This window comes from Gopherus flavomarginatus, chromosome 4 (genome assembly GCF_025201925.1).
Source record: "Gopherus flavomarginatus isolate rGopFla2 chromosome 4, rGopFla2.mat.asm, whole genome shotgun sequence".
In the NCBI taxonomy this organism is placed as follows: Eukaryota; Metazoa; Chordata; order Testudines; family Testudinidae; genus Gopherus; species Gopherus flavomarginatus.
Window position 1 is genome coordinate 214,288,547 of NC_066620.1, and position 24,073 is coordinate 214,312,619.

The window sequence follows — 24,073 nt, forward strand, 5'->3', positions numbered from 1 at the left end:
CCTTTAAGTAGAACTTAAATGTGGACAGGGTGGGGGCCCTACAGATGAGTTCAGAGTGGACTAACCATGCATAGAGAGGCCATGCAGAAGAAAGCATGACAGCAGCAGAGGGAGATGCTGGCGAATGGGCAGGTGATGATTGCAAAGTTGGCAGAGCACAGGTGACAAGATCAGGCAGGGAGCGGCGCAGCATTGAAGGTGACGGCAAGGAGTTTAAATTTGATGGGATTCCTAGACTCATAGTCCAGAAGGAACCATTGTGATCATTTAGTCTGAGCTCCTGTGTAACACAGGCCAGAGAACTTTCCCCAAATAATTCCCAGAGCGAGGCTTTTAGAAAAACCATCAGTCTTGATTTAAAAATGGTCTGTGATGAAAAATCCACCATGACCCTGGGTAAACTGTTCCAATAGTTAATTACCCTCACTCTTAAAATTCCTGTCTGAATTTGTTTAGCTTCACCTTCCAGCCATTGGGTCATGTCACACTTTCTTCTACTAGATTGAAGAGCCCATTATTAAATATTTGTTCCCCTTATAGACTGTGATCAAGTCACCCCTTAACTTCCTCTCTGCTAAGCTAAATAGATTAAGTTCTTTGAGTCTATCACCACAAGGCAGCTTTTCTAATCTGGTAATCACTGTTGTGGCTCTTTTCTGGTCTGTCTCCAATTTAGCAACATCCTGCTTGAATTGTGGGCACCAGCACTGGACACTGGTCCAGCCGCGGTCGCACTAGTGCCAAAAACAGAGATAAAATAACTTATTTTCTCCTACCTGAGCTTCCCCTATTTATACATCCCAGGATCACATTCACTTTTTTGGCCACAGCATCACACTGGGAACTTGTATGCTGCTGATTATCCACCATGACCCCCAAATCTTTTTCAGAGTCACTGCTTCCCAGGGTAGAGTCCCCCAGCCTGTAAGTATAGGCTACATTCTTTGTTACAAGATGAATACATTTACATTTAGTCATATTAAAATGCATCCTTTGCTTGCCCAGTTTACCAAGCGATCCAGATTCATAGATTCATAGATTCTAGGGTCAGAAGGGACCAATGTGATCATCTAGTCCGACCCCCTGCACAAAGCAGGCCACAGAACCCTACCCATCCACTTCAATAACTGCTCTAGTTCAGTGACCTGTTCTCTTCATTATTTGCCACTCCCTAATTTTTGTGTCATCTGAAAACTTTATCAGTGAAGACTTTGTTTTCTTCAAAGTCATTGATAAAAAGGTTAAATAGCGTAGAGCCAAGAACCAATCCCTGTGGGTCCCAACGGGAAACATATCGGATTCATGACGATTTGCCATTTACAGTTACATTTTGAGACCTATCAGTTAGCCAGTTTTTAATCCATTTAATGTGTGTCATGTTCATTCTGTATCATTTTAGTTTGCTAATCAAAATGTCATGTGGTATCAAGTCAAGTACCTGTCAGCAGTCTTAATATATTATGTCAGCCCTATGACCTTTATCAACCAAAGTTGTAATCTCATAAAAAATCAAGTTAGTTTGACAGGATCTGTTTTTCATAAACCCATGTCAATTTGAATTAATTACATTAGCTTTCTTTAGTTCTTATTAATCAAGTCCCATGTTAGCTGCTCCATTATCTTGCCTGGGATTGATGTCAGGGTCAAACACCTGGTTCATCCCATTTACCCTTTTTAAAAAATGGCACAACATTAGGTTTTTTCTAGTCTCCTGGAACTTCTCCAGTGCTCCAAGACTTATTGAAATCAACATTAACAGTCCAGCAAGCTTCTCAGCCAGCTCTCTTAAAACTCTTGGAATCAAGTTATCTGGACCTGCTGATTTAAAAACCTCCAGCTTTAATAGCTCCTGTTTAGCATCCTCCAGAAATATTAGTGGAATGTAAAGAGTGTTATCACCATATGATAAGACTGTATCATCTGTTTTTTCTCCAAATACAGAACAGAAATATTTATTGAACACTTCTGCCTTTTCTGCATTATTATTGATAATTCTACCATCTCCATCTAGTACCATCTAGGACCAGTACCATTGTCAGGATTCTTTTTGTTCCTAGTATATTTTAAAAAACTATTTCTTATTGTCCTTAACTCTGTTGGCCATAGGTTTTGCCTTGTGTCCCTTTACATCCCTTATTAAATATCTACAATTCCTAACTTCTGATTTATATTCATTACTACTAACTTCCCTTTTCTTCCTTTTGTTATATATTACTTTTAAATATTTGTATATCTGCCTTTACTTCCCCTCTAAACCAAGCCAGTTTTTTAACCAGCACCCCCTTCTTCCTCAGTTGTGGGATTGTGACTTTTTGGACATCTAAGAAGATGTGCTTAGATGAGTCCCAATTATTAATACTTTTCTGATTCAATTCTGCCTCTCAGCTGATTTGGCTCATAATTGTTTTCAGCTTTGTGAAATTAAAGCAGCAAGTGTATATATTACTGGCCTGGACTTTATTTGATCAAGTCATGACACTTGTACCTAAGCTACCATTAATTTTTAGTTCTGTAATCAGGTCCTCTCTATCTGTTAAAAGAAAGCCTAATAAACAATTCTCCATGTTGGTTACAACATTTTTTAAGTAAGGAAATTGTCATCTGAAGTGTTCAGAAATTCCAAGGATGCTTTCATACTGGCAGCAAGAGACCTCCAGCATGTGTCTTCTAAACTGAAGTCCCCGATCATGCAGCTTTTTTGCCTATCATTTTAAATAGGTGTTTAAAGGACCAGTCATCTTGTTCCTTCATTTGCTTTGGTGGTCTGTAACAGACACCAATGAATATCCCATCTTGTGTTTCATCTGTTAGGACATTGATCTTTAAGCAGTCAAGATCATTTGTGTGACTTGGAAACAGGTAACTCTATTTTTGACATAAAGCGCCCCTCCCCCTCCCTTTTTGCCCACCGGATCCTTCCTGAATAGGTTATAACCATTGATTCTGACATTCCAATCTTGCGACTCATCCCACCAGGTTTCAGGAATACCAGTTAGATCGAACGTACACTCAGTGATGAGCGATTCTGTAACTTGTGGGGACCCAACGGAGGGTCTCCAGTAGAGGAGTAATGCTGTGACATTGATGGGTAAGGAGGGTCGCTGAAACAGCTACACTTGATGTGGACTGGAGCGGAGGCCATGTGTGTCTGGGAGGCGAGGGAGGACAGGATGGAAAGCATCACCTGTATACGTCAGTTACAATCTGACGCGGAGCCCATGGGCATCTCCCCTTGATTTCTGTGAGCTTCGGCTCACACCTAGGTCACTGTGTTTCCTGTGTGGTTTGTGTGGGTCTTTCACACAGCACCTGAGTGAGGGCAGCAAAGCACTTCTCAAACTAGGAACATGCAAGCACAACCCCCCAAACACTGGCAGGGGCAGAGGAAGGACCTGAGACTATTTTAAACTCTTTCGTTCAATTGTTTCGATTTCAAGCTGACACAGTCTCTGCAAGGCGCAGTTCAGCACCAAAGCAAGGCAGCTAAATCCAGAGCCGAAACAAAACAAAGGGACAGCATGTCGGTTTCCGTGTAGTGGACGTTTGACAGGTGTGGCTCTTTGCCTGTGCGCCACACAACACTTTAGATGATTCAGCATTAAATCTTAAAAGTAGAAACGTTCTTCTCACCATTGGGTCTATTCCATTACCTTTGATGGGGGGAGACAGGGAGAGATGGGCTTGTCAGTTTCTCTTTACGAGATAGAGAAATTGAGGTACAAAGAGGGTAAATGATTTGCCGCTGGTAACTCACTGGCAGGTCCCCAGATTCCTGTTCTAACCACCAGATCATGCTGCCTACTCTGTTTCATGTAAATTCCTCTAGTCATTAAAGAGCAACTGACTGTGGCAATCCTGCTGCATTTGGGGATTCTGCTTCACATCCCCAGCTTTTCCAGGCCGTCCAGGAGCTGTGAGCATGCAGCAGAGCAGGGCCGGCTCCAGGCAACAGCGCAGGAAGCAGGTGCTTGGGGCAGCCAATGGAAAAGGATGGCACATCTGGGTCTTCGGCAGCAATTTGGCGGCAGCGGGTCCCTCGGTCCGTCTCGGAGGGAAGGACCGGCCGTCGAATAGCCACCAAGGAACAAAGCGGCGTGGTAGAGCTGCCACCGATCGTGGCTTTATCTTTTTTTTTTCTTCGCCACTTGGGGCAGCAAAAAAGCTGGAGCTGGCCCTGCAGCAGAGATCCAAGTCCATCCAGGGACTGCCATAAAATCCAACACAGGCTGTAGAATCCCAGCCTTCTACCGAGGTACTTGTATGGCTCTCCACAGCCTGATATGTGAACACACAGATCAGCTTCCTGGATGAAGCTGCCTGCATCTTCTCTTCCCATTTTGCTGAAGTCTGTAGTGCGGTTCACAGGTCATTTTTTTACTTGAGAACAATTCCTGGAGGAGTTTAATGACTCAAGAAAACAGCAGTGGAAAATGAGAAAAGTCACCAGTTAAAATAAGATCCAATCTGCGTTTTCATTTAGTCTCTCATCAGCCAATTAAAGTAAATGCTTTGACTTACTCTCTTGTATGGCTGAGACAGCATCTGAACTTTTCCAACTCTTTCTTGGTAGGGAAATAGAGAAGGAAACCTCTGTAGCATACATGTCTTAGCCTCCTCGTAGAGTCTGCCAGGGGCTATTACCCTTCTTTGTCGACAATAAACCTGGCCGGGCGCCTTCGCACCTTAACAGATCTTGTGGTCATTGGGTGGTTTGCTTGCGGTCTGCTGTGCCGGCTGTCTGTGCAGAGCTGGGGCAGCACACAGGAAGAACACACACATGCAGCCGAACATCTGATCATACCTGTCTTGTGTAGCCTCGTAGCATAGCTGTTAAGCAGCTACCACATTGAACCCCAGAGGTGGTAGCCTAGCTCTGGCTGGTGTGGTGATCGCTATGCACATAGTTTGGCAAGTGCTTTGCACAGCTGATCAGAAAGGCGGTTACATACCTAGTGGAGCTGGTCAACACGTGGAAAACTTTCAGTGACATTTTTTGTTACAAAGTGCCCATTCTTCCATGGAAATTTGAAATTTCAGCAAAACATGTCATCAGTTTCTACATGCAGAAGATTCTGATTCGCTCTAATACATAGCCAGGGTCACTTTACATTCTTACAACTGAAATGTATCTTTCTCCTGTAGAACCATATACTATAATAACCCTATTTACAGTGCCCTTTCCTGATGAAATTTACAGCTGCCTCCAGTGTGGACACACTTATTGTAACACGTCATGGCACGGACTGTGTCTGCCTAGCAAAAGCTGGATGATGGTATAATACCTCTCATTCTAGTGCCGCAATGCCAAGATAAGCACAGGTGTCGCCAGCTCCTGGAGTTTGCTGCTTGTCACGGGTGGGAGAGGAGATGTTGTGCGTGTGTAGCTTCTAACTGCCAACCCATTGAGAGGCTAGAGACCAGCTGTAGCCGTCTCCTTTAGCTCAGCTACCTATAGGGCTGTGGTTTTGGAGCTCTGGGACCAGAGTTCTCTGTGTGTGTTTTACATCAGTTGTCTCTTTCTGAAGCACGAAGACTCATTGCAGGCATAAGCAGACTAGGGAAGTGTGGCCTAGATGGGCTCCCATAGGGTCAGTCCTGGGTCTGTGACTAGTCAATATTTTCATTAATGACTCAGATAATGGAGTGGAGCATCTGCTTATACAACTTGTGGATGACATGAAGCGGGGAGGGGTTGCAAACACTTCAGAAGGCAGGATTAGAATTCAAAATGACCCTGACAATTTGGAGAATTGGTCTGAACTCGACAGGATGAAATTCAGTAAAGCCAAGTGCAAAGTTCTTCACTTAAGAAGGGTGGGGAAAATCAGCAGCACAGCTACCAAATGGGGAACAAGTGGCTAGGTGGTTGCACTGCTGGAACGGATCTGGGGGTTACAGTGGATCACAAACCGCGGTGTGATGCAATTGTGAAAGGGGGCATTGTATCCTCTATGGACTGTGTGGGTCTGACGGTCACAACGGTGCCCTACAGGAAGATGGCCATGCACCTTCCCAGCCCATTTGTCAGTCCCATGGGGATGTTCCTGCTGCTTCTCCTCCCAAGGAAGCCAAGCCTGCCTCTGCCCACCGGCTGCCATGCTGTTTGAAAGGAATGGCTCATAAGGGAACCTGGTCCAAAATTCTCATCAAAACTGTTTTTCAGTGGAAAGCTGGGAGTTCAGCTAAACGCAAAAATTCAGGGAAAGCACCTGCTTTCCAAGGGAAATTGTCATTGTTTTCCTCAAATAATCCAACACCCCAAAATTGGTCAATTCAGCCAATTCCCCCTTCTCCCCAATTGATCATCAGCCACAATGTTTCAGTATTCAGATTTCAACTACAGATATGGACAAACTGACTTCTTGTTGGTTAACACTGCAGTTCTCAGGGGGAATTCCAGTCACCTCTATTTGTAACGTTTTCACCGTGCTGTTGGAAATCCGACGCATCCCAAAACCCCTCCATCGGCGATCCTTCCCCACAGCTGTGGGCTCAGCCCAAGCATCCTTGAACCTGGGGCACACCAGAATCCAGAGCTTGGGTACATCAGCAGTTTCCCTCGTGAGACGCAGGGGAAGCCGCAAGCTGTAAGTAGCTAAACTCGGTCCCTCGCCTGTTTGGCTCAGCTGGAAGCGTTCTGCTTTGGCTGTAGGTGCATTCTGGCTGGTCTGTGCTTTCAGCTTTTTGCCATGTCTCAGAACCTCTTGTTTCCGGTAGAGACTTAGTGCAAATAAGGAGCCACTAATGTCCGTGTTGTGGTTTGTTCTCTTCCTCAGGCAGGGGTGAGCCAGTGGCATGGTCTAGCATTTGCCAAGGGGATGGAGAGTGGTGCAGATGGCCAAGTTAAGGCTTCATTAGAGTGACAAGGAGGCCCAGAGCAGCAGGGAAGGCGGAGAGGAGTCAAGCAGAACCCCAGAATGCAGGCTGGTCGTGGAAGGAAGGGTCTTTCTCTCAGCATGAGAAATCCTGGGAGGTTCTGGGCCTGGAAAAGCAGGAAATGGTCCGGCTCTGTAAAAGTAACAGTGAACCCTGGCACGTGCATAGAGCCTTTCCTAGGGAAGACGTTGGCAAATGATTCCTACACAGAGGAATCGTTTCATTCACATCTGAAATGCAGCTGTCTCTGGGGGGAATGCAGCAGCAATGTCCTGCTGCAGTGCAGAACAGGAAGGGAAGTCCCGTATCCAGCTGACACTGCAGGTAAGGAGTGGGACAGCAGAACTCAAACTGGGTTTTGGCAATAGGACACTACCAGGTTCCTGTGGAAAGCATTGTGGGGACACCAGTGACCATGAATCTGCACTTTAAATCCCATCGGAAAGGGAGCAGCACAGTGCCTCCTAGGGCTGTAAAAGAGAATTGGTTCAGTTCTGGCCACCTACTGAATTACCATTTTTTACCGCCCTGTTTGGTTTGCCTTGGAGGTCTGCTTCCCAGTCACGGCACAGGCCTGAGCTGCGAAGAGATGACAGGTTTGCAGGCCAAGGCTGCATGATTTTAGCATAACGGAACATATGGTGAGTGATGGGAGCTTGGGATTGCTAGTCACGTATCTGGTTCCAGCTAATTACAGACTGGCTGAGTCTCATCCTAACCTTCTCTTTGATAAACTAAACAGATTGAGTTTCTCTGAGCCTCTCACTATAACTCACAATTTCCAGACCTCACGCCATTCTTGTAGCTCTTTCTGAACCTTTCCGGTTTTTCAGCATCACCAGAACGGGACACAGTCTCCAGTATCAGTCTCAGTAACACTGTATACAGAGATCATAATATCTCTTTACTCCTATTTGATATTTCCCCGTTTATACACCCAAGGCTCTCGTGTGCTCCCTTACCTACAGCACAGCACTGGAAGTTCATGTTCAGTTGAAACAACGAGGAATCCAGTGGCACCTTAAAGAGTCACAGATTTATTTGGGCATAAGTTTTGTGGGTAAAAACCCCACTTCTTCAGATGCATGGAGTGAAAATTACAGATAGAGGCATAGATATACTGGCACCTGAAGAGAAGGGAGTTACCTTACAAGTGGAGAACCAGTGTTGACAAGGCCAATCCAGTCAGGGTGGATGTGGTCCACTCCCAATAACTGATGAGGAGGTGTCAATACCAAGAGAGGGAAAATTGCTTTTGTAGTGAGCCAGCCACTCCCCGTCCCTATTCAAGCCCAGATTAATGGTGTTAAGTTTGCAAATGAATTGCAGCTCTGCAGTTTCTCTTCAAAGTGTTGTTGTTGAAGGGTGGCTACTTTTAAATCTGTTATTGAATGTCCAGGGAGACTGAAGTGTTCTCCTCCTGGCTTTTGTATGTTACCGTTCCTGATGTCTGATTTGTGTCCATTTATTCTTTTACATAGAGACTGTCCGGTTTGGCCAATGTACATGGCAGAGGGGCACTGCTGGCACATGATGGCATATATCACATTAGTAGATGTGCAGGTGAATGAGCCCCTGATGGTGTCGCTAGAGTAGATATGGGGACAGAGTAGGCAACGGGGTTTGCTACAGGAATTGGTTCCTGGGTTAGTGTTTCTGTGGTGTGCAGTTGATGGTGAGTATTTGCTTCAGGCGGGGGGGCTGTATGTAAGCGAGGACTGGCCTGTCTCCCAAGGTCTGGGAGAGTGAGGGAGCGTTTTCCAGGATAATTTGTAGATTGTTGATGATGCACTGGAGAGGTTTTAGCTGGGGGCTGTACGTGATGGCCAGTTGTGTTCTGTTATTTTCCTTGTTGGGCCTGTCCTGTAGTAGGTGACTTCTGGGTACCCGTCTCACTCTGTCAATATGTTTCCTCACTTCCCCAGGTGGCTACTGTAGTTTTAAGAATGCTCCATAAAGATCTTGTAGGTGTTTGTCTCTGTCTGAGGGACTGGAGCAAATGTGGTTGTATCTAAGGGCTTGGCTGTAGACAATGGATCGTGTGGTGTGGTCTGGATGAAAGCTGGAGGCGTGTAGGTAAGTATAGTGGTCAGTAGGTTTCTGGTATAGGGTGGTGTTTATGTGACCACCATTTCTTTGCACTGTAGTGTCCAGGAAGTGGATCTCTTGTGTGGACTAGTTCAGGCTGAGGTTGATAGTGGGCTGGAAATTGTTGAAATCCAGGTGGAATTCTTCAAGGGCCTCCTTCCCGTGGGTCCAAATGAAGTTTCAAAGCTGTATTCAGTCAATGTTCGTTCGTAAACTTTTGAAAGAACAACCGTAACATTTTGTTCAGAGTTATGAACATTTCCGAGTTACGAACAACCTCCATTCCCGAGCCCTTCGTAATGCTGAGGTTCTACTGTAATACAAAGCAGCTGGAGCAGGGCCAACGATCTAGTGACTGTCGTGTCTGTATGTGTCTATAAAATATTCAAGCCCATAGGGGTACCGTTTCCAAATTCAGCCAAACACTTTATGACAGGGATTCGTTCCCAGGCAGTGAAAAACCATTGCCTAGAAATACAAATCCTGTACAAATTAAATGCTCTTTCACTTCACCAGTTCCTCTCACATAGTGGGAATCAGAATCCAATTTGTTCCTTTCCTCCATGCTGCAATAACAGCTCTGCAGGAAAGTGTACATAAATTGCTGTGTGTGTTCGTGTTAGTGTTAGTTAGGGGAAATAGACCCATCAGACCATTTCTGCTTTGGCTGTGTCTCCCGGAGCTTCCAAACACTGAGTGATGTCTTGATAACTCCCCACCCCAGACTTTCACTTTTTTTTTTTGCACATAATTATTGTTGTGTTCCTCCAATAAAGCCGGAGATCTGCGGGGATGTTTCAACCACTGGGGATCTTGCCTTCGCACTCAGCATTGTTCTGACTCGCTCGCTGCGGCTGCCTTCCTGTAATGAATTGTTTCCAGTTCTGTAATAAGGTTTCCTCTGCTCCCAGTAGGCATAAGAGGATTATGTCTTGGACAATTGGATAACGCTCTTAACTTCCTTGTGTGAACTGTCCCAGCAGGCTGATTGCTTGGCTTGCAAAAAACAATAAAAGTAGAATTTGTTTGCTAGAAGCTGGGAATGGGCGACAGGGGATGGATCACTTGATTACCTGTTAGGTTCACTCCCTCTGAAGCACCTGGTATTGGCCACTGTCAGAAGACAGAACACTGGGCTAGAAGGACCTTTGGTCTGACCCAGTGTGGCCGTTCTTATGTTCTTATGCTAGCCCGAGCACTGACAATGAAACCTTATCAGCGCTAGGCCTGTGTTTTCAGTGCAGCTCCTGTTGAAAGAGCCCCTCGTTCGCTTCCTCACGGGGACTGCAAGTGGATACCCCTTTTGGCCTGTCTGTCTTGGGTCACTCTCCCCCATTAAACTTGCTTGGAAATGCAGTGGCATAATATAGGAGAAAATAAAGCCATCTCCTTTGACAACCTAAGGGCTGACGCAGCGGGTGTGTGGCCCAGTGGGCAGGATGCTGGCCTGATGTCCTGGAGATCTTGGTTCAGTGCCTTGCTTTGTCATAACTCTCCTACTCAGATCTGAACCTTAGCGTTCAGAACATGAGAAGCTAGCATGAAACCTCCAAACTTAATTACCAGCTTGGATTTGATATCGCTGCCACCAGCCAGAAATTTCAGTGTCTGGCTCACTCTGGTCTCCCCAAAACCTTCCCTGGGGGACCCCAAGACTCAGATGCCCTGAGTCTCACTACAAAGGGAAATAACCCACTTCCCTTCCCCCTCTTTACCTCCTCCCAGATTTCCCCACCCTGGGCACTCTAGGAGATTCCCTGCTTCAAATCCTTGAAACGCCAGTACCGAGAGATCAAATCTCTCCCCCCTCACCCAGAAGGTATGCAAAGTCAGGCTTAGTAAATCTAACACAAAGAGATTTTCCCCCTGACTTCTTCCTCCCACCAATCCCCTGGTGAGCTGCAGACTCAATTCCCTGGAGTCCCCACTAAAGAAAAACTCCAACAGGTCTTAAAAAGAAAGCTTTATATAAAAAAGAAAGAAAAAGACATTAAAAATAGTCTCTGTATTAAGGTGACAATATACAGGGTCAATTGCTTAAAGGAAAAAAATGAATAAACAGCCTTATCCAAAAAGAATACAATTTAACACATTCCAGCAACTACACACATGTACATACAAAAGAAAACAATATAAACCTATTGTCTTACTATCCTTGTACTTACAACTTGGAGACAGAAGATTAGAAAGCCAGGAGATAGAAAGATCACTCTCAGAGACGAGAAGAAGAACAGACCAAGAACAAAGGACTCACACCCAAAACTTCCCTCCACCCAGATTTGAAAAAGTCTTGTTTCCTGATTGGTCCCCTCTGGTCAGGTGTTTCAGGTTACTGTTTGTTAACCCTTTCATAGGTGAAAGAGACATTAACCCTTAGCTATCTGTTTATTACAGCTTTGCTATTTACTTGCCATGTGACTTTGGCTGTAAGAACAGAGGAGCTGCTATGGTGGGTCAGACCCAAGGTCCATCTGGCCTCGTGTCCTGGCTTCTGACAATGGCCAGTATCACAGCTTCAGGGGGAGTATAAAGAACAGAATGGACCCACCTCTGCCTTCCCCTCCCAGCATCTGGCAGTCAGTGGTGTTGGGTGATCTGAAGCACGGGATTGCATCCCTGCTCATCCTGGCTAGTAGGTGTTGATGAACCTCTGCTCCGTGAATGTATCTAAGTCTTTTTTGAACCTAGTTATATTTTTGGCCTTCACAACATCCCCTGGCAATGAGTTCCACAGGTTGACCGTGCATTGTGTGAAGAAATACTTCCTTTTGTTTGTTGTAAATCTCCCACCTATTAATTTCATTGGGTGACTCCTGGTTTTTGTCCGGTAGGAAACAGCACATAACACTTCTCTACTAACTTTCTCCACATCACTCATGATTTTATAGACAATTACAATATCACCCCTTAGTTATCTCTTTTCTAAGCTGAACAGCCCTGATCTTTTTAGTCTCTCCTCATATGGAAGCTGTTCCATACCCTTGATCATCAATGTTGCCGTTCTCTGAAGCTATTCCAGCTCCCCGATATCCTTTTTGAGATGGGGCGCCCACATCTGCACGCAGTATTCAAGCTGTGGGTGTACCATGGATTTATATAGTGGCAATGTGATATTTTCTGTCTTACTGTCTATCCCTTTCCTAATGGTTCCCAACATTTCCAAGTCATTTCCACCTCTGTCTCCACTCACTCTTTGTCTGCCCTTAGCTATTCAGGGCAGGGACTTTCTATGTACTATGCCGGGCACTGATCTCAGCTGCAGCCTTTGGGAGCGACTGTAACACAGATAACATAATGAAGGAAGTTTTGCTGATTTCCACCAGCTGAGGATCTGATTCCTATGGGTGCAAAACCCCACCAACATAACCTCTCCCCGAGACAAACCTCAGGAGAACCCTAACTTTCTCCTTCTGTTGTTTTCCCGCAGACCTTCCGGTGGCCAGTCGCCAGCAATATCGATGGCAACGAGATGCTGGAGATCCAGGTGTTCAGCTACAGCAAAGTCTTCACCAACAGGTGAGAGCGAGTTCTCCTCTTCCACCACCGGTGGTGGGGCCAGTCCCATGCTGTGTGGAATAGGCCACCCCCCTGCTAGCTGGTGTCATGGTTCTGTCTAGAGAGAGAGAGAGAGGTTAATAGACCTTCCAAGGAGACAAGCAAGCCAAGTCCACTGGAATCTTTACTACCTGAATTAGAACCAAGCCAAGTCCATGGCCTGGAAATCAGAGCTAAAATTTGCAATCATTATACCCACTACTGGGGGAGGGGAAAGACAGATCTGCAGTCCTACAGTCCTCGTACTGCTTATACTGACAGGCAGTTAATAACTGGACAAAACAGGGGTGTTTTACAAAGGTGGGTCTCTACGTGCATTGGGCTGAACCCCACAGAATGGCTGTAAAATCACCTTGTGACCCACCCACTCCCCTGAAGTGGGACTTGCGTGTTGCCATTCCCATGCGCATGGGAGGAAGTCACTCTCGCTTAGCCTCTGCCCCACTAATGGGGATCAGACACCACAGGGAATAAAAGAGCAAAGTTAGACTGAGCCCCAGTTTTGCTATCACTAAGCGTGAGAGGCAGTTGACTGGGCTCGGCCAGCCCAACTTCGGAAACTGTTTTCTAACCTGGATCCCGTTGGTCTGAATCCATCGCTCGTGGATCCCAGCCTCAGGCGTGATCAATGCCCTTCCCCTTCTGGTCGGCTCTGTTACTGGCTTTCAGACCTTTACTAGTAAAAGGTACCACAGCCGTCACTGGAAGCTAGGCATAACCGATTAGCTTTGGGTCTTGTTTTATCTAGCAGCGTGATGCACCTTTAGCTTTGTTCCGGGTACATGCATTCCACACGCCAAGGGGCATGAAGACACCACCTAGGTCCATGTCAGGCTGGCGATGGTAATTCTCTTTCTGTTGCTACAAGGAAACAATCATAGATCCTGCTACTGAAAACTTTCCAATCTCTTAAATCAAATCTTATTGAAACTATTGCAAGGTATTATGGGATGCTTAGCATAAGTGAACAGGATTATAACAAAGGTACAGGATAATCTGGGCTATATAACTGCTATATTAATACCTAAATGTATGTTTAATGCTTTATATATATATAAATCAACAATCTGCCCCGACGAGTTATCCATACTGGAGCTAAAAGAGTAATTCCATTAGCCGGTAGCAGCTGTAGGCTGTTATCCTGCAGTGACCCAGGAACAGGCACCCAGCCAGTTTGTTACACAGATGTGAGCGCGTGGTGTGATATTTGGGTTAGGAGCAGGGAGGGAGCTGCTCTTTGGATGCTAACTGGGGATACGTGGATTTGACATGCACTAAATGTGTCGGAGGAAAGAGCTGGGCAGCAGCTCACCTCCCAGCCCAGACTACACCCCAAAGATCAGCCCCTGACCCCCAAGTATGAACAAACCCATACAAGAAGCCATGCCTGTTAGGCAGCGTCCTGTCCAAAGAACGACCCCACATGCTATGTACAGCTCTGCACCACAATTAGAACGCCAGCTTTACTGAAGCACGCAGCCATTCCTGGAGTTATACGAGAGTCTCCGGCAGGGGAAGCAAACCCTAGAACAAGGTCACCTACACGTATAGGCACCACATGCAGGCACTGAACCCACGACTTGTAGCACAACAAAGGCTTCCCTTACTGCGTGAGCTAATAGAGAGCTCTGGGAGATGTGGGAAAGCAACAGATTGTTGAAGGCCCTGGGGACAGCCACTAACTGGAGACATCTGAACTCACGGGTAGAGCCCTGGGCTGGGAGTGAAGAGCCATAGACCTCTTGGGTGACCTTGGGTTGGTCGCGTCTGTCCAGGCCTTTGTTTCCTCTCATGCCCTTTGTCTTGTCTATTTGGGCTGGAAGCTCTTTGGGGCAGGGAGTGGCTCTCACTTTGTGTTTGTGCAGCCCCTAGTGCAGTGGGGCCCAGATCTCAGCAGAGGCTCCTAGTAGCTACCCTAACGCAGGCAAGAGTTACAGAGACTAACGGTCTAAAAGCCAGGGTATGATGCAGCGTCTCTCCCCCTGTCTGGGTCTTCAGAGCCACCAGCTGGGAGCATTTACACTTGTTTCAAGTGACAATACAGACAGATGGTTCCTGGGGCAGGGATGCTAAAAATGAATTGCTTTAAAATATCTAACTGGACCCAACTGTGTCTCAGGTTCATTGAGAGTTTGGTGCAATCCCACGAGAGTTTGAAATGAGCAGAGGCAGTGCTAGCCCTAAGCAGGAATGTTTTGGCCCCTCCCACACAACACATACTAATAATTAATAGGGGCATGGGCTGGAGCTGCTCGGGGCCTTAAGCAATTATGCTGAGCGCTGACTCTGTTCAGCTGCGCATATTTATTCAGTCACTGTCCTGAGGGCCGAGCCTCCGCCTCCCAGCTCTGGGAGCGACTGATGCTATCCCAGCACAGCTCCAACCCCTGTTGTAGATGGAAGGTGTGTTGTGGCAGGAGGGGGTTACTTGCAAGGCTGATGCAGAGAGGAAGGATGTTACTTTGGTAATATAGGCCGGGTAAGTATCTCAGCCAGAGACCTGCTGTCTCATTTTTGAGCCGCCTCAAGTCCAGTCCCCTCTGAGACCATAGGCGCATCCTGGAACGGCCCCCTGATGTCGCCACAGCTACACTGCTAACTTCAGTGCACTGCTCATTCAAAGCTAGCCTGTGTTCACCGACCTGAGCTGGAAATTCCAGCTCCAGAGTAAACATTGCCTCTGTGACCAGCACTGCGTCTGCCCCACACTCCCTCTCGAGCATAAATCTGCATAGCTCCATTGACCCTGAATAGCCGACCTAGTGCATCCTTTTATTTCCCCCTCAGCCTGTCTCTGGCACAAATGAACAATGCTCTCTACTACTGCATTTCTGGCCCTCAGCTCCGGGGACTAGGAGTCAGGAGATCAGAGCTCTGTTGACCTGCTCTGGGACCCAGGGGCAAGTCAGCTTGCCTCTCTGTGCCTTCACTTCCCCATCTGTAAATTGAGAAGATAATACTGTATCTATAGCTCATGAGGATGCTGTGAGAATTAATGTCAGTAAAATGCTGGAGGTTCAGCGATGAAAGGAGCCATAAATGGACAAAGTATTGCAATCTGACTGTTTGCAATGAACCACAGATATTGGGGTGACCACTTCTGGCACCAGAATTGCCCCTGTACCGAGCAGTAGCCTGTTTCCAGGGCTTTGCCAGTCAGCTTTCCCTAGGAGCGGCGCCAGGGTTTTTGGCACCCTAGGCGCAGGGCCGGCTCTAGCTATTTCTCCGCCCCAAGCACGGCGGCACGGTCCCGTGGCTTCGGTGGACCTCCCGCAGGCATCCCTGCGGAGGGTCCACTGGTACGCCTGCGGGAGGTCCACCAGAGCAGCCTGCCACCCTCTCGGCAAAGTGCCGCCCCCCCAAATCCTGGCACCCTAGGCGACTGCCTAGGTTGCCTAAATGGAAGCGCCGGCCCTGGCTTTCCCATTGGAGGAGAAGTCATTTGACATGGAGCCTGTGTGATTTGCTTTACTTACACACATGAACCAATCCTAGAACAGAGAAAATCCCCTTTCCTAGACATCTCAGCCCACACACCAGTTCTCAGGCAGTTGCTCCATGTCAAAAATTGCCTCCAAGTATGGACAATAAAGAACAAATATCTACCACTGCTTCCCTCAAAGAATCATTGCACAGCTAACAATGCAGCATTTCTTCCAAGACTCCACATTTGCGCACCCGCTAAGGAAAAGAACTTGTAAGTCTATGTGAATGTCTGTACAAGCCGCTGGAAAGGAGGGCAAGGAGCCAGTTTAGAAGCCTCTACCAGGGTTTTCTGCTCCATAGGGAAGGAAACAGGATCCACTCCCAGAGCCTGGAGCCAGGAGTTAGAACTCCAGCACTGGCTACCACTTTTCAACCATAGTCACATTGTTTCACGCTCATTGCTGCTTAGAGACCTGCAAACCAAGCTCATCCCCTTTCTCCAGAATAAAGCAAATCGCTAGCTTTGCCAGTTGGCTAAAGCGTGGTCCTGGATTGACTGCACTCAGAATAAACAGGGCCAGATCCTCAGTAGGTACAAATTGGTGTCGCTATTTGGACTCCAGCATAACTTCCCCCATTTACATCAGCTTTCAGGCAGGGTTCAGGATATTCTGCTTCTCTGCCTCAGACTCCTCCTGAGGTCACCTGGGGTTCGGCAAAGGGCTGCGCAGAAGCCATTTGCAATGGACATCAATGAGAAGTTCTGTCAGTCTTATGAAAACCCAGAACTATGCTCAGAGAGTGTGAGTCTAGCAGGGACCTTTGGATCATCTGGTCTGAACTCCTGTGTGCATCACAGGCCTTTGAACGTCACCCAGTTTCCCCGGCATTGAGCCAGTACCTTGTATTTAGCTAAGGCATCTTCCAGAAAGGCAGGCAGTCTGGACTGGAAGATGACATCAAGAGGTGGAGAATCCAGCACTCCCCATGGCAGTTTGTTCCAGGAGTTAATCACTCTCACAATTAAACGTGTGCCTCAGGCCTGCTCTGCCCTTAAAACATAGCTTGACATAGTTACCGTGTACGGGGGTGTGAAAAAATTCACACCGGTGAGCGCTGTAGCTCTGTGGACCTAACTGCTAGTGTAGATGCGGCTAGGGTTGACAGATGAATGCTTCCATGAACATGTCTACCTTGGGTCGGGGAAGTAAAGGAAAGACCTCTTCAGTTGCCGTAGCGTGTGTCTATGTGTGGAGACTCCGCAGCACAGCTATGGCCCTGTACGCATAGCTATGGGGCCGTAGGTGTGCTCCAGAGTGTAGACAAGCCCTTATTTCTAATCTGAATTTCTCTGGCTTCAGCTTCCAGCCGTTGGTTCTTATTCTATGTCGTTACCTTTATCAACAATCTCCTTGAAAAATGAAATCAGGCTTGTTTGACAGGACTTTTTTTTTCCCCATAAAACCACATTGACTGGCATGAATTATATTCCTCTCCTTTAATACTTTATTAATCAAATCCTGTATCAACTTTACCATTATTTTCCCTGGGATGGATATTAGGGTGACCAGCCTATAGTTACCTGGATCATTCTGCTTGCTATTTTTAAATATTCATGGATTCATAGATTCCAAGGGACCACTGTGGTCATCTAGTCTGATCTCCTGGATAACGCAGGCTATAAGACTTCCCTGAATCAGTTCCTGTTTGAACTAGAGTAGATCTTGTAGGAAAACACCCATATTGATAGCTTGGCACTCTCCCAGCTCTCTGGAATTTTCCAACATTTATTAAAATTTAACATAGGCCAGAGCTCTCCTCAGCCAACTTTTTAAGGACTCTTGAGTGCAAGTTATCTGGTCCTGCTGATTTAAAACTGTTTATCCTAGCAGATGTTGTTTAACATCCTCCTTTGATACTAATAGGCTGGAAAGTACTACACCACCCTCTTGTGATATGAAAACATCATCCTGCTCCTTTCTAAGCAAGAACTGAAATATTTATTGAACATTTCTGTCTTTTTTCATCATTATTAACAATTTTACCATCTTCACCTAATATGGGCCTATGCCATTGCTAGGATATCTTCTGTTCCCAATAGACATAACAAACTCGTTAGCCCCATGAGACATGGATTTTTCCCTGATATCTTTAGCTTCCCTTATCAATTTTGTGTACTCTGTAACTTCTAATATATATTGCCACCCATTTTCCCCTTTTCCCATTTGTTATATATTGTTTTTTTAATTTCTCAATGATGCCTTCACCGCCACTGAAGCAGGAAGGGTTGTTAGCCAAATTTGTCCTCTTTCTTGATTATGGGATTGTGGCTTTTTGAACATCTAATAGACTCCCCTTAAAGAACTTGCAAATTGTAGTCACATTTTTCTGTGTAAATTTTCCTCCCAGTCAATTTCACGTATACTTTTCCTCAACCTTTCGAACCATCAAGTATATATATTACCAGTTGGGACTGTCCTATATTTGCCTATATGATCAAGGGTCCCTGGGCAAACACCATCTTCCAGTTCAGTGATTAAGTCACCTGTATCTGTCATTATGAAGTCCAAAATAGAGTTTCCCCATGTTCAGTGCAATGCCCTTTGTGTTAGAAAATTATTATTTTATAATGTTTGGAAACTATGTTTTATTCCTGGCCGCATGAGACCTCCAGCATGTCTCCCTCAAACTGAAATCTCCCATAACAACACGTTTTTTCTTTCCGCACAGTTCAGGTAGATGCTTAAGGAGTAACTCTACCTGTTTGTTAGCTTGATTCAACCATCTGTCACAGATCCTCATTACTGCCCCGTCATGGGCTGTGTTAGTTAGCGCATTGAACCATGTGTATGGAAGATATTGCGGTTCTGAATTGTCAATAGCTCTGAAAGAGGTGCCATCCTCATCCCTGACTTTGGCCCTCTCTGTCCTTCCTAAACAGGTTGGAACCAGCAGAGCTGGGTGAATTTTTGGCTGAAACTCTTTTTTTTTCTTAATGAAAAATGCAGATTCAGATTTATCAAAACATTTCACTCATTTATGAAGATTTTGGCAATTTCAGTTGAAACGATGAAAAATAAACAATTGAAGCATCGATGCCCTGTTCTGACGATTCCAAAGTGACACATTTCGATTTTGGGGAGCAAGAGTCACAGGGATATTAGGTGCCTGGGCGTCGTGCCCGGGGATGGCTGCAGAGACAGCAGGGTCGGAAAGGCATGGATTCCAATTCATAGGGCGACAAAGGTGGAAGGCTGCATCTCCCTTCAGCTGAAGAGGAGGCAGGTGGTGGGAGGTATCCGCCCCAAAGCAAGTTCTCTGCCACTGGGAAGCCGTCTCAGGCACTGCCGTGCATGCCAATCCAGGTGCTTCTGGGTGCACAGCTGTCCGGAACGTAGTGCCAGCTGTACGGACCCTGTGCAAATCACCTCCGATTGAACTCAGAGAGTCACCGATGGCAAGGCCAGAAGGGACCATTGTGATCATCTAGTCTGAACACAGGCCAGAGATCCTCACCCCAGGGGTCTTGCCATACGCCCATAACTCCTGGGTGAGGTAAGCATGTCTTTTAGAAAGAGAGAGCCAATCTCGAATGAAGATCCCAAGTGATTCAGAATTCATCCCATCTCTTGGTACATTGTTCCACAGGTTAATTATTCTTATTGTTAACAATTTGTGTCTTATTTCCTGGCTGAATGTGTCTAGTTTCAGCTTCCAGCCACTGGCACTTGTTCAGCTTTTCTCTGCTAGAGTCAAGAGCCCCCTAGGTCCAAAATCTTCTCCCCATGTCTGTACTTACAGCCCCAGATCAAGTCACCCTGCAGCCTTTTCCTAGATAAACTGGCTAAGCTCAATCTGGCCCTGAGCACTTGGGGCCAGAGCCAGTGAGCCGAGCTCTCTTTGAAATCTGACCACTTACTCCTGCCTAAGTAGGGGGCTGAGTGATTCTGAAATTTTGGCCTGGAGACATTCAGTAGGAAGCCGTGTACAGAGGCACGTTTGCTAGCAGAGCCACGCTTTCAAGTGGCACCGTCCCAGCTCCGTGGCAGAGCACTATAGTGCCCGAAAGCAACCCGTGGAAAAACTATCCGCTGTCCCAAACGGGGTATGACCTGGGATGCCTCTTTGAGTTTGTCGTATCTCCCTCTAGTGGCTCGCCCACTTGGAGGTTAACAACCTTGCACCGCCACTGGCTGATGGAGTGACTCCTTTAGCTCACAAGGTAGAGCTCTGTGTTTTGGTATTGATTGTTGCATAGTCCGGCTGCCTTGCTGGCATATCTGTGGGGGGTCCTTAAACCATCAGAACTTCCCGGCCCAAGGCTGCTGTGCTGGGTGGGGTGAGCACACGGACCCCGAAACACTGCCAGCCCCTGCACAGGTGTGTTACTGTTTGGTTGTTACCCTCATGTCACAGCAGGGGAACGGAGACACGCAGAGATAAAGTGTGTGGAGTGTGTGGCAGAGCCAGGAACTGACTGCAGGTCCCCTGAATCTTAGCTCGATGTTAAATCCTACAGTGGCAGGGGAACGAGGCGACGCAGACACAGAGCTGTCTCTCCGTGGTGGGGAAGGCAATCCTTGTTTCTCCTGAATAATGCACAGGCGTTGGTAAGGGATATCTACTGGAATTGAAGATAAAGGCATGATACCCGAACCTGGCTCGGTGTGAATTATTGAAAGGGCTGCAGCTGAGATGCTGTTGCATGGCTCATTGTGGGGCTTTTGTTCCATCCCAGGGTAGCAATTGCCGCACAGCTAATTAGTTTGGAAAACGATCCTTTCCCCGGGCTGGGCCTGGGACCCAAGCGCATTATGACGGGCACTTGTCTGCCGGCTCGCTGGAGGGCAGAGGGAATTGCGCCAGGTGGCCTGGCTCTTCGAGAGCCTATGGCAGGACACGCAGGGTTTTCCTGGAGAACCATTTTTAAGGCCCCCCAGATGTTATGGCAAGCCAGCCAAGGCGAGGACAGCTGAACAGAGAGCAGGCGAAGAGGTGGCTTGATCATAGCCTAAAAGGAGCCTCACTGGGAACAGAAATATGACAATAGAGGGATCTTCAGTGTAGCAGACAACGGTCTAACAGGATCCAATGGCTGGAAGTTTGAAGCTAAATGGATTCAGGCTGGAAACAAGGAGTAAATATTTAGTGGTGAGGGTGGTTAACCATTGGAGCAACTGGTCTCAGGATGGGCAGGATTCTCTATCACTGGCCATTTTAAAATCAAGTTTAGATGTTTTTCTAAAAGATCAGCTCTAGTCAGGAACAGCGGAAGGATCCTAAAGGTGGGGGGGGGCCACAGGCCCATCCCCCCACACCACCCCTTCTCCCTGAGCGCCCCCTCAAGCTACCCCTGCCCTCACACTGCCCCTTTCCTCTTCCCCCACCCCCTGTTCACTCCTTTCCACTCCTGTCTGTTCCCGCCCCCCATTCTGGAGTCCCTGGGTCTAGTTCAAACAGGAGTTGCTTGAAGGAAGTTCTCTGGCTTGTGTTAGACAGGATGTCAGACTAGATGATCACAATGGTCCTCCCAGCCTTGGGATCTATTAAAGGGGCTACAAGTCGCACTGGCTGGAAAAACTCTGATGGAACCATTTTCCATCCGAATCTGCAGTTCCATCGACATCAAAATGCTTTGTGAAATCAGGCCGATTTTTGTGGCCAGAATTTTGTGCAGAAAAAGAAATGTGAATCTGTGCCCATGCCATGCAAATGCCTGCTTGACACTTTTGACATGAAATGTTTCCGTTTTTTTTTGTGAAACAACTTTTTTTGTTGCAGAACGTTTTAATTTCACTTTGTGGTGTGTTGATAGCATAATACCTGGTCAAAAGAGTTGAAATCGAAAAAAGCGTTTTAATGACCCGAAATAAACAGTTTGGGGGGCTTTTCCTTTGTGGAGCATTTAAAAATTGCGGGTTTGTGCTCCATTTCAGAGCAAAGCCAAATCTCAAAATCCTTTGTGAACAGGTGCTTCCACCCTGCACACGGAGGGGAAGGGGCAGGGGAATGAGAAGGAGGCGGGGAGAAGGGCACAGGCAGTGGAAACCTGCAGGCAGTTGGCATCGTGCAGGAGCCCTGAGTGGGTGTGAACAAGAGACGTGGCAGGGGAGGGGCCATAGTGAAGGGCCCTGGGGGAGGGGTACGCACCAGATGTGCACAGTATGTCTACACAGCAAGTGGAAACTGGCAGAGCCCAGCTCTACAGACTCATGCTGGCGGGGCTCGCCCGATAGCACTAAAACGAGCAGTGCGGACTCTCGGACATGGGCTGGTGTTTGGGCGCTGAAGCCTTGGGATGGGGTGGGCTTCAGACTCCGAGCATTAGCCAGAGTCCCAATGTTGACACAACTCTGTAGTGGGGTGGTTACCCGCTCCTGCCCTTCGGGGCTTAAAACAGCCCAGGAGAGGGCTGAGGCTGGGGCAAGAAGCCTGGGCTGATTGGGGAAAGCAGACTCAGCTGAGGCCATGCCCCAATCAGGCCCAGCTGGCCCCTATAAAAGGCTGTGAGCCACAGACCCAGGGAGTCTCTCTGTTTACAGAGGGAGATGGGTCTGGCTGAAGGGAGCTAGACACAGGGTACCCGAGGGGAGCAGGGCTGGGGAAAGGCTGGGGAGCTCCAGCCTGGAAAGCCCCAGGCTGCGGCCTAGCAAAGGGCCAATGGGTACTGGGGGTTGCAGAGGGCAGCCCAGGGGTTGGCAAAGGCAGCAGGTCCAAACCCAACCCTGCCAGTGATGAGTGGCTGATACACTGCAGTCTGCACCAGTGAGCGGGGGCTAGATGGTGACTGGCAGTAGCCATGTTCTGAGGTGAGGTGGGGGTTCCCCTGGGATGGGGGGGACCCAGAACTGGGGGTTACTGCCAGAGGGAAGCACCCCAGATAACGGGGTACCAGGGTCCAGAGGACAGGCGGATCACTGGCCTGCAGAGGGCGCTCCGGAGCTGGGACGAGCTAATTCCCAGAAGTCACCAGCAGGAGGCGCCGCAGGGATGAGTCCGCACGTCTACAAGCTCATTTTACTGCCTTAGCGTGAGGCCCGGTCTACAGACCAGGGCTCTCTGCGACTCGCTGCCCCGGGTTTCTGCTCACCATGTGGATGTCCCCTAACAGGCGCCAGATTGGGCTGGGGGGAAGGGGCGTGTGAAGGGAAGGGGGACACATGCATGGGGGGGGGGATGAAGGGAGAGCCTAGGACAATCCGATCTGGGTAAGGACAGTGAATCAGGCCCTTGAAGGTTAGCCATGAGGTCAACCTCTTTAGACTTGTTTCCGGTCAGGGGTGCAGCATGGTCCAGTAGACACTGTACTAGTCCGGGGGATGGTCAGGAGACCTGTCTTCTTCTCCCAGTTCTGACTTCCTGGGCGACGTACTGCAGTGCCTTGTCTCTCAGTTTCCCCATCTATGGAATGAGTATGATGATGCTTGGCCACCTTGGTGCATTGAGATCTGGGGGTAGCGGGGGGCTCTATCAGAGCTGTTCCCCCACCCTCCGCTGTTGGAAGCTGCAGTCCTGCCTACCCCCCTGCTCCAAGCTGCATTGTGAACACATCGGTGGTGGAAACCTGGTGCAGGGGCGAGCGCAAAGAGTATTCCACCTACATGCCACTGAGCCAGAGCGGGAGACAATAGCTGGGGGTTGGATTTCATTACCTGGTGCAACAAAGAGACTAATCCCAAGAGCTTTGAATGTTGCTCTAGTGTGAAAAGGGGCTTTGTTTGGGCCTTTGTAATAAGGCATCTCTGACTCTGAAGATCGCTGCAGAATTCAGCTCCCTTGTCTCAAACTGCCTCCCCCAAGGCTTTCAGGCCCGGGCTCCCAATTGCCGAGAATGAATGCAGTGATCAAATGCAGCATCACTGTAGCAACCGCAGAATGTGGAAAAACAGCCCAACTTGGGAAAGGAAATGAAAAGTCGTCTCTCGGCCAGCTGTGATCCTGGCAGCTCTCCCCGGCTTACCCTGCCTCGGGCTTGGTCCATGCTTGGATGGGAGACCTCAAAGGAAAACCCAGGATGGGGTGGTTGGGATTCAATGGGGGCCGCTTGTCCCCTTGAGTAAATGCTTGGGCCAGAGCTCTAGGAGGTGCTGTGCCAGCGAAGGTGCTTCAGTAAAACAGAGGTTCTGAC

The 24,073-nt window shown here is 47.8% G+C and overlaps 1 protein-coding gene across 10 annotated transcripts in view; it reads left to right on the forward strand.

Annotated features, from left to right (window-relative positions):
* The window catches only part of OTOF (otoferlin), a 206,911-nt gene that overhangs the window by 46,491 nt on the left and 136,347 nt on the right, over positions 1-24,073 (forward strand). For all 10 annotated transcript variants that reach the window (XM_050948699.1, XM_050948692.1, XM_050948695.1 and 7 more), the window contains exon 3: positions 12,392-12,480. In XM_050948699.1, the coding sequence (XP_050804656.1) occupies positions 12,392-12,480 (89 nt within the window). The remainder of the gene's footprint in view (positions 1-12,391; positions 12,481-24,073) is intronic.